The following is an 11,715-nucleotide window of genomic DNA, read 5'->3' on the forward strand; positions in this document are numbered from 1 at the left end:
TTTATATACTAACTATGTGAAACACTAACCATAATTTCAATAAAACAACAAACATTTCAAATCACTCAACAAAATAATAACTATTGTACACATATAGTAACCATTAAAATTACATAGTACCTCTTTAAACCATATAGTTACTGTATTACTCATATAGTTCCTATTTAAAATCGTGAATTCACTTATCGAATTCGCGAAGTGAAAACGATATTTCGGCAAAACACAAACATTAATTTCTCCAAAACAACAAATATTTTCAATTTTAAATAAAAATATACTTAAAATTATTTAAAAAACAACAAACCGAGATGTGATCTCTAAAAATTCTAGCGAAGATTTGTAGACGAGCGCAAATTCTTCGATTCGGTTTTGGCAACGACGAACCTCCTTCTTGATCTACTACTTCCTCCAATTTTTCCTCATATAATAGATCCAATTATAAGAATTATAAGATAATTACGAATAAAATCGAACAAAATCTAGAAATTTGGGCTAAATTTTGAAAAGCATAGAGAGAAAATGAAGAGAGAGAAATGAACAGAATGTAGATCTGAAATGTTGAAAAAATAAAAAAGTTTAAAACGTATATAAAGTGGGCTAGACACAAATCGCATTAAAACTCTACAAAACACATAGTAACTATTTAAAACACATACGGAGTAGTTACTATAATACGCATATAATTACTATTTAAAATCACAAAATAACTGTCACGTGACAGTTACACATGTTGCCCATACAAATTACTCCGTTGCCCTGGTCCACGTAAGTTAGCGTGGACCAAGTTTATATTAGTGTAAATACTTTATTTTAAGGCGTGATCCACAATAAATTTAGTGTGGACCAAGTCCATTTAAGAATTGGTGGTAAAGTATTAGAAGTCGTGATTAGAAGTCGTGTTTTTTGAGTTCGCGACAAGTAAATGGATCGATTTGGGCCTGTATTTTAATCACTACCAAACTCCGATGTTCGGCCCAATTTAACGAAGAACAAAAGGCTAAAACCCTAATAATCTCTACACATTCATATCTCACCCGCAGCAGCTTTCACTCTCTCTCCTTCGTCTCCTTCATCTTCCTCCTCTGTGCGCTCTTTCTCACTCTGAGGAAAAATGGGTCGAGTTCGCACAAAAACTGTGAAGAAATCCTCACGCCAAGTGATCGAGAAGTACTACTCAAAGATGACATTGGATTTCCACACCAACAAGAAGGTTCTAGAAGAGGTGGCCATTATCCCATCAAAGAGGCTGCGCAACAAGATCGCAGGATTCTCCACCCATCTCATGAAACGAATCCAGAAGGGCCCAGTTCGTGGGATCTCGCTGAAGTTGCAGGAAGAAGAGAGAGAAAGACGCATGGACTTCGTACCTGATGAATCCGCCATTAAAATCGATCACATTGAGGTTGATAAGGAAACCATTGATATGCTTGCTTCTCTTGGCATGGCTGATTTGCCCGGTGTTGTTCAGATGGTTGCTGAGCCTGCCCCTGTTGTTGCTGCCGCTGGTGGTTTCGGACGTGGTGCTGGTGGTGCCAGGAGGTACTGATTATTTCGGATTTAGGGTTTTAAATTTGCGAACAATGTCTTTTAATATGTAAGTTTGATAATTTTGAAATTACGGAAATTTTGGGCTTAATTTGTTGATGAAATTATGTCGTACTTTGAGGATTTTCTTTATGATATGCAATTTCTTATCTGACTTTTGTTCCTGTTTATGTCGATGCATTGATGATTGATAGCTTGTTTTGGTTATAGATATGTTGAATTAGGTTTTTTTGTTCGATTGATTTCGAAATCGCTATTCTAGGAAGTATTTAGGTGAGCATACTGGTAGATTAAAAGTGAGAAGAACTGATTTTTGTAGGCAGTATGCAGAAAAATACATACTCGTACAGTCGTATGCCCGGTACTGACTTATAGTGTTTTAAATGCTCTTTTTTTAGTGTCACTGATTGATGATCAAACTAGTTTGTGGGTATGGAATTTCATCAAATGGTTGGGGTAATATTACAAATTTACAACAGAGAGTGCTCGCCTGTTCCTCCATTTGTTTGTTCTAATTTGGAAAATTGTGAATTTGTCACTTTAATGTATGGTTAGGTTAACATACTATTACAATTTTATGGAGAAGTTATGTAGTAGTGTTTAATCTCCCTTGTTTACGATTTACGATCAGTGTGGGATTTGAGTCTTCAATTGATCAGTGTGGGATTTGAGTCTTCAATTGCTGCCCGAGCTGAGTTGGCTTAACTAATTTTCTGTAATTTGACCAGTTTAAATGACCAACTTTCTGTGAAATTACCTACTAATTCCAGGGTTTCAAAAACCTATAAACTCATTGAAGCTTTTGCTGTTGACATGCCTTGTAATTTGGGGGAAGCTTTGATTTGCCAACATAATATTGGTGTAGTTTGTTGGTGTTCTAAAGTTTAATCCTGAAGTTGAATGGTAAAGGTAAGGTTTTGCTTTGCTTAGAGTAGATTTAGGGGTATACTTGTAGGGCTAATGCTTTTCAAGAAGAATTGTTGTTGGTTTGGTACTTTGTTAGTGACTGAATTAGAATTTCATGATTCGCTTAAGCATTGCTGGTCCCTCCTGAACAAAGTGATGTTGGTTATCTTCTTTGCAGCTTACGTATGGCTCAAGAATGAGTTGTTTTTGTGGTGTTTAAGCTGTGTTTCTAAATGATATATGTGTTTCTATAGGATATATGCAGCTCTGTTGAATATTTCATCACCCTTGTTTCACCACTTATGTAGATACCATCTTTATTTAATATATCTAATAATGTGGGCAAAGGTGCGAGCATATGAAGTGTTCACTAACTTTTGAGATGAGAAGTGTAAAGTATTTATTCATAGTGATCTGTGAGTAGGGTTAACAATTTCTTCAGGGTGTTTGTCTTCTTTTAGTCTTTCATATTAGGTGATCCTATGCATATTTCATTGCTTGGAAGAAATTTCAACTTTCGAATGTTAGGATATTTTCCATGAAAATTGGAGCACTTTGATAAGGATTTTCATGGTTCAAGCTTGTCTCGAGCTTTAACCGAGCTTTGCAAATTGTTGTTTGAGCTTTGTTCGCTAAGCATTAGGATTGAGATCAACTCGAGGTTGAACCCGAGAGTTCGAGCTAACGAGCTTTATTCAAATTTCACAAAATATGTATGAATGGAATATTATATGGGATATTATTACATGATAGATTCGTTTCCGTTTTATACATTTCTTGACAAGTGTCATATATTTTTTTTAAAAACTTATATTTTATTTCATTAAATTATTTTTTCGAGCTAGAGCGAATTATAAACGGTCTTATAAACGAGTAATTAATGAGCGATAATCGAGTGCTCGTGAACATTAACGAGCCGAAGTGAAACGTATTGGGTCATTTGCAATCCGTAGGTTCTAGTTTAGTTAGCCAGCGATTTCAATTTTGGTCTAGTGTTTTGGGTCTTCAACAGAGCTTATCCCTAACCCTGCCGCGCCGGGGAATGATTTTAGGGTTGATTAGCTTAGTGTTAAAGTTAGGGTTAGCGTTTCCAATTTTTTGGATTTCGTTTGTATTTCTACATTTTCCATTCACCTTCTCGTTCTCACCCAAAGTCCAGTATTTCTGAATGATCGTTCGAATGATCCATGTTCGAATAACCCGATCTTGTCAAATAATACCAACGCCTAAACAAATCCTAAAACTTTTCAAGTTGATCCGAATACTGTATCTCATCCCAATTGCAAATGTTAATGCAATATTATCGAAATAACCATCAGTTTTCACCCCAATCTTCCAAATTTCCAACTTTCTCAACAAGTTCCTAATATATGTAATAAGGGTGAGTTTCTCCTCAGACTCACTTCTAATCTTTAGATTCTGTCACATCAGCTTTCCACCAACTCACATAAAACTCACCTTATTTTTACACATTATCCCCAGACTCACTTAACTCATAAAATAATATTTTATATATATTTTTTTTGGGGTACATTTTCTAAATAATATTGAAACAATGTTTTCTTATATACAAACAAAGTAGACTTGTTCAACATGTGGGTCGGGCTTGGTTCGGTTCGGGCTGAGGGCATAAAAATCTGTCCATTATGTCGGGCGGGCGGGCGGGCCAAGCTTCGGGCCAATTTTGTATGCCCAAAACTCGATATTTCGGGCCAAAAATAGCGGGCTTTTAGGACCAATTTCGGGCCAGGCCAAATTTATAACTAAAATTTTTGTTTTGCGTTGTCCAAGCTCGCAAAGTTTTTTTTAAAAATCGGGACGGGATCTTCTGCCCAAAACTCGGTAATTTTCAGACAGGGTTGGGCCGGGCTCATGTTGATCAACTCTAAAACAAAGTAATTTATAATTCGAGGAAAAAAATGAAAAAAAAGCAGAAAATGTTATTTTCGAAATTGACATATATTCCGTACAAATTAGAAACAATAATACAACATATTAAATTCAAAAGATCTAGAACATAAATTTAAAGGCAAATGAAACAAAATAAGTAAATAACACATAAACCATCAATAATTTAATTGGGTGAAATAAGATAAATTAAGTTAGATGATGTGGCATGATTTGATTGGAGGAAGAAAAAAGTGGAGTCTTAAGTGAGTATTGAGTGAGTCTTGGATTTTCAAACTCACTTCAAGACTTGGTGTAGTCTTTTACCACATTATCCCAATATTTAGGCTTGAGACTCACCTCAAGACTCACTTCAAGACTAGGGATAAACTCACCCTAAGGGTGAGTTTATCCCCAAACTCACCTCCAATCTTCAGACTCTGCCACATCAGTTTTTCACTAATTTTTTCATTATCCAGACTCACAAAAAACTCACCCTATTTTTACACATTATCCCCAGACTCATCTCAGACTCACATAACTCTTAAAATTATATTTTATGTATATATCTTTTTTTTTTGTACATTTTCTAAATAATATTGAAAATATGTTTTCTTATATACAAACAAAGTAGACCTGATCAACATGCGGCCCGGGCCGGGTTCGGGTCGGCCTGAGGACATAAAAATCCGTCCATTATGTCGGCCGAGGCGGGACGGGCCAAGCTTCGGGCCAATTTTGTATGCCCAAAACCCGCTATTTCGGGCCAAAATAGGGGCTTTTCGGACTAATTTCAGGCCAGGCCAAATTTATAATTAAAATTTTTGTTTTGCATTGTCCAAAGCCCGCAATTTTTTTTTAAAAAAATCGGGTCGAGCTCGAGAATCGGGCCGGAATCTTCTGCCCAAAACTCGGTAATTTTCGGATCGGGTCGGGCCGGGCCCATGTTGAACCGCTCTAAAACAAAGTAATTTATAATTCGAGAAAAAAAAATGAAAAAAACCAGAAAATGTTAATTTCGAAATTGACATATATTTCGTACAAATTAGAAACAATAATACAACATACTAAATTCAAAAGATCTAGAACATAAATTTAAAGGCAAATGAAACAAAATAATACATAAACCATCAATAATTTAGTTGGGTGAAATAAGATAAATTAAGTTTGATGATGTGGCATGATTTGATTGGAGGAAGAAAAAAGTGGAGTCTTAAGTGAGTCTTGAGTGAGTCTTGGATTTTCAAACTCACTTCAAGACTTGGGGTAATCTTTTACCACATTATCCCAAGATTTAGGCTTGAGACTCACCTCAAGACTCACTTCAAGACTAGGGATAAACTCACCCTAATAATACTCCTATTCCTTCATCTCAAAGTGAGGATGGGTGCAATTTCGAAACATCCAACTAAGAATCCGTTGAATTTTAAAACATTATTGGAACAAATCCTATTCCCTCTGTTCCATATTAGTTACAATTTCTTTTTCGTCTGTCCTAAATTACTCGTTATACTTCTAAATTAGGAATATCCCTCAATTATTATATTGTCTTTCTCTTCCCACTAATTTTCTTTTTTTTTTGTTCTCACAACCTCTCATTCAATTAAAAAATATCCCACTAACTCCTATCATATCTACTTTTTCAATAAAAGAACAATTGATAACCAAACAACCACTTATCACCTAAAACTTTGTACAAAGGTAAGTGTAACGAGTAATGTGGGACGGAAAGAGTAACATCAGCCATAAAAGTTAAAAACATGGAAACTGTTAACACTCGTCGGAAGAAAATGAAAGTGTGAAAAATGGGCTGACGTGTATGCATCAGCAGAGAAACATAAAGGGAGTAGCTCAAGTGAAGTTGATATCTAAGTCGAATGTCACGTGCTGACATTTTTCCCTCGTCTAACACTGCCTAGTGCCTACTAGCGTCACATTCCCGTTGGACTAACTAGTCAAGGCACTTCGATACTCGACTAATGCTAAGTGATGCTACTAAAGCTTAAGTGTGAAAAATGCTAAGGCACAAGTGTTTGGCTTTTAAAGAATGCTTTGTATTGGTTGAGAGAGAGAGAGAGAGTTGTACAAGTGTTTGATGGCTGGCTGGCTGTACAAATGAATGTGGTAGCCTATTTAAAAGGCACCCAAGTCCCTAGAGCCTTCTAATCTAGAACACTGGTATTTTATGCACGCGATGCGTGCGGAATTTTACAAATATTAGGCACTAAAAATCATTTGCAAAGTCTATATTTTGCGATATTGAGGTCATACAATACTCGTAGCCTTACATGACGAATGATCGAATCTTATGACCAATTAAAGCTATTAAAAAAGTTAACATTATTTTGTTACAACTAACATATCCCATCGAAAAACCAAAATTGAAGTACTGAAGTAAAGTTATTAAACATACAAATTAGTAATTAAGTATCACTTTCTTCTTTTGCTCGCAATATACTTATTTAACCACATGCACTCCTCCGCCCAATCGATATGCAACACATTACCAACCATATACGAATGTTCAGGATTAAAATCACCAGTTGGTGGATGTAGCACCCATGAAAAATCTCTGTTTCCGAAACATGCAAATACTTTTTCAATCACTCGATTACGTCCATTAGGCTGCATGAACATTAAAAAATATATTAAGATGTAAAAACAACATGAGTTAATTAATTAAAGAAATTATGTTGTCAGAGTATTAGATTGAAACCTGTTGAAGTACTGATTTTATTTCAGTAGCTAAACAACCTAAAAGGTGTTGTGCAAGAACGTGTAATATTGTGACTTTCAAATTACCACTTTTATCAAATATGGTAAGTCGAAGCAGCAACCTATAAAACGAAATTAAAAATAATAATATTAATATAAATATTTACCAATATATAGATATTTGCATACATTGATCTTCGTTCTCGTCCATTACAAAACTCTAAAACTACACGTATCAATTTAGTTTTTATAAGTTAATTATACTATATATTGTTGTAATATTGATATTGCTAATTTTTATGGTAATTAAATTGAAACGATAATGTTTCCAATCACCTGTTCCAATTTGTCTCACTTTCAATATCCTTTTTAAAAATCAGTAACAAACTTGTAAATTAAAAATCACGTGTTGTACGAAGTATATTGGAGAGTGAATAATGTAAGTTATTTACTAAATAATTTGTTTTGGAAAAAAAAAAAAACTTTTAAGTTTTATATAGATTATAATCAAGTTTTCTTTTATGCTAATACAAAGTTTTAATTTAAAATATAATATAAAATAAATTTATTATTTTGATGCCTTTTGTTTTTCTTTTCTACTTAAAAAAATGTTTTAATTTAAATTGAAATATATATTTTATATTGTTTCCTTTTGTTTTTTCTTTTATGCTAAAACAAAAATTTCAATTTAAAATAAAATAAAATATTTTGGTTTGATGCTTTTTAATGTTTTTATTTTCCGAGAAAATGAAAGTCTATTCATTTGCGTTTTAATAAAGTTCGGATAACGGATCTATAATCGAACACAACTTGTCAAGTTAATAAGAGATATATATTCATTTCGTTTTAAGCTTATTTCGGAGAATGGGCCGGCCCATTTCGTTCTCAAAGATTGATAATAGATTAATTGGGTCATTTCTTTCCAAAGTCTAGCCCTATTTCATTTTGTTGCTCTCTTTCTCTCTCCTTAAACCTATTTTTTTTTGTTTTACTTTCTCTCTCCTTCTCACCGCCGCTCACTCCTCTCATCTCTTTTCTTAGAGATTTTTTAGTTTGTTTTCCTTTCTCTCTCTTTTCTCACCACCGCCGATCTCACATCAGCTCTCTTCTATCTTTTCTTCATTCCTCCTCTCTTTAACCCGGTTCTTCTTTTATCTCCTCAAAAAATGGCGAAAATACATATTGTTTCTCTCTCTCTTTTGAAAATCTTTTCAAAAAATGGCGAAAACACTCTGGAATCTGAACATCAGGAAGATCTTTGCAAAAAACGGCGGTAACACTATGAAATCTAAACATCAGGAAGATCTCTCCCCTTTCACAGGTATATTACCCTTCTTTTTCGTTTAAAATTTTCCTTATTTGAACTCGATTTAGAATTTTAGTGTTTTGATTACTTCGTGTTTTTGGGTTTATAATCGAAATTTAATTCATGCAGAATATCGATTTGTAGAATAGATAGGTTACTTTCGGGTTTGCTTAACTAATTTCAGTTGGGGTTCGTTTTCGTAATTATTGCTTAACTGATTTTTTTGGCAATTTTGATTTGCATGTCGTTTTGGAGAGAAAGGCGGAGAGGCGCCGGTCGAGGCCGTTTGCTGGACGAGGTGATGGGCGGCGCATCAAAGTTTCTGGTGAGTTCTTATGATTTTTTTGTTTTGTTTCCTTCTAAATTTCTCGATCTTGTTGTTTTGGTTTTGATTTTTTGTATTTCTGTTGTTTTTGTTTAATCACTAATTATTTATGAAATTTTTGGTTTACTCCTAAAATTATACTGATTGAAGAGGAAGATGCAAAGGCGGCTGGCGAGGCGCTGGTGAGGTTTGCTCTCTTTCTCTCTTCTAATATTCTTTAGTTTCAAATCTTGTATTTTAACCTTTTTTTTTGTTTTTAATCAATTTTGTTCTGCTCCTGCTTGCGTTGATTAAGATTTTAATTAATCAATGTTGTTCAGCTACTGTTTGCTTTGGTTTACTATATGTTTAAACTTTTGGTTGATTTTGTTGTAGATTCGTTTGATGTTCTGGACCTTGATTGATTTTGTGTAATTTTTGTATGATGTATTGTTGAATTTTATCCTGGTTTATTCTGCATGTTTTTGACTTGTGAATTTGAAAGTTTCTTTTTCTGTTGAATTAATCAATTTTGTTGAGAGTTAATAAGATTGGGAGTAGCTCAAGTGAAGTTGATATCTAAGTCGAATGTCACGTGCTGATATTTTTCCCTCGTCTAACACACTGCCTAGTGCCTACTAGCGTCACACTCCCGTCGGACTAACTAGTCAAGACACTTCGATGCTCTGCTAATGCTAAGTGATGCTACGAAAGCTTAAGTGTGAAAAATGCTAAGGCACAAGTGTTTGGCTTTTAAAGAATGTTTTGTATTGGTTGAGAGAGAGAGAGAGAGCTGTACAAGTGTTTGATGACTGGCTGGCTGTACAAATGAATGTGGCAACCTATTTAAAAGGCACCCAAGTCCCTAGAGCCTTCTAATTTAGAATATTATATACTACTCTTTACATACAAGAGCCTTCAAGCATCTAGATTGTTCCCACCTCCAAGGGAACTACCTATACAAGGAGGTATCTAGAAACATCTTCCCTAATATGTACATTAAGGTTCTAAATTCACCCTAGCTAGAACTTTCAAGAAACAACCAAGCTAGAATGCTCAAGACCCATCCGGAGCACTCTAGAACTTTCCGGTGCACAACCGGATTGATCTGCTAGTGCACAACTGGACTGACCTGCTACACAACCAGACCTTTTGGGCCTGAAACCCAAAATCTAGTCCGACCATCATCTTTATTCCAAAATACGTGGGACCTCCAAGTTTCAGCTCATTTGAATATTGTTTGGTCCCAAAACAATCCATTATTACATTACTCTCATGCGGGTGTTCACTAGGAATTTTCCCCCTATTCAAAATAAACCTCTATAGGGGGTTGGTGCTCCACTTGCTGCCAGCGCCCAGGCACACCCACATGGCCCATGATGCTGCCTATGCCCCTAGTGCCAGTGCCCATGACCGTGCACTCAATACACTCCGTTGCCTTGATGACCCACACGACCCAATTTCTGATGGAACACCACGTTGCCCGGTGGTGCCCAACGACCTTGCCTTAACTCTTAGCGGTGCACCGTGATGCCTCGCGATGCTTGATGTTTCGCATCTTGCTACATGCGATGGTGTGGGAGACCATCCGTGACACGAAGCCCACATGTTGTATCAAGGATCATCTGAAAGATGTTAAGGTTAAACGAAAAGGAAAGAAATAGCAAGTTGTTCGCAATCAATTAATAACTTGATTTCTGCGATAGCAGATTTGAAAAATACTCAGGAGAAAGAAGAAGAAGGTGATGTAGAATGTTTGGGAATACAAAGAAACATAGAGCCATCCAAAACTGACCCGATCCAAAAACCCGTCCTGAACCGACTAAACCCGTAACCGACCATGACCCGAAATTTTGGTTAAACAAGTAACCCGAAACCCGACTTGTACCCGACCCAAAAAAAATCGATAGCCGATTTTAACTCGATGTTGTATGACCCGAACACGAACCCGAGACCTGACCAAAAGATGACCGATAACCAAACTGACCCGACCGAACAATGATCCGAACCCGGTACGATACCCGACCCGACAATGACTTTAACCCGATTTTTACCACATAACTTGTTAGTGACTCGACCTGTGTAGTAAATATTTTACGCTTGAATATTTTGAGATGACCAAATCCGTTATTTACTCGATCTTAACCCATGTCCAAGAGTGAACCTTGACTTGAATTTTAACCGACTTGAAAATTATCCGATCCGAATGTTGACCCCAAACCCGAGATTAACTGCTATAGACCCAACTATATAAGACCCATACACGAAATTAAACCCGACTCGAACATGACTCGATCCGAACCCGACTTGTAACCGAAATGGAAAAAAAAACCCCACACGACCTGACCAAAAACCAACCGGATCGACACCTGAGTAATAAAGTGACCCGATCTGATTATGACCCGAAACCTGAAAGGACCCTACCCAATAACATGTTTTGACAGCTCTAAAGAAACATGCTCAATTACATGAAGATGTGAGATGAGAGAAAGGAACAAGATGCAGAAAAGAATAAGAGATTCAACAAGTTTCTAACGGTAATGGGTAAAACATCTAGAACTGCGTGCCGAAGAAACGGAAGTGTATCATAAAATGTGTGATATATGAAAATGTAAGATGCTAATTAATTTTGTGCTGCAATGCAATCTTGGTTTTGAATTAATATCTTCTTGTCAGTAGTACGTGAATTAATATCTTCTTGTCAGTAGTACGTTTTAGCTTGGCTGAGGATGTTCCTTCCACCTCTGGTTAGTGATTGATTGATTTCATTAGGTCAAAGTAACACCTTTACAAGGATTAAAAATAACATTCATCATTATCATTATCATTACCCCATTGCCTCAAAAAGGCTCCCGCAAGAAGCGGAGTAAGAGGGGGTCGGACGTACGCAACCTTAACCCTGCAATTGCAGAGAGGTTGTTTCCAATTGACCCAAAAGCGATAACGGGACAATAACGGGACGACCATCTTCTACTTCATGGAAAGGAAGCGAAGAGGTATTAAGAGTCATTTTGATTTAGTCCATCACATCCCACAGCCAAACGAACAAATG

General features: G+C 35.9%; 1 protein-coding gene across 1 annotated transcript; it reads left to right on the plus strand.

The window, feature by feature from the left end:
- The first annotated feature begins 1,013 nt into the window (after nt 1–1,013).
- On the plus strand, nt 1,014–1,699 carry LOC110802686 (40S ribosomal protein S17). Its single transcript, XM_022008132.1, has one exon. It carries the CDS (start codon nt 1,112–1,114, stop codon nt 1,544–1,546), a length of 435 nt encoding a protein of 144 aa, XP_021863824.1. The 5' UTR covers nt 1,014–1,111; the 3' UTR covers nt 1,547–1,699.
- Nucleotides 1,700–11,715: the final 10,016 nt, after the last annotated feature.

This window comes from Spinacia oleracea, chromosome 5 (genome assembly GCF_020520425.1).
Source record: "Spinacia oleracea cultivar Varoflay chromosome 5, BTI_SOV_V1, whole genome shotgun sequence".
NCBI classification, from domain to species: Eukaryota; Viridiplantae; Streptophyta; class Magnoliopsida; order Caryophyllales; family Amaranthaceae; genus Spinacia; species Spinacia oleracea.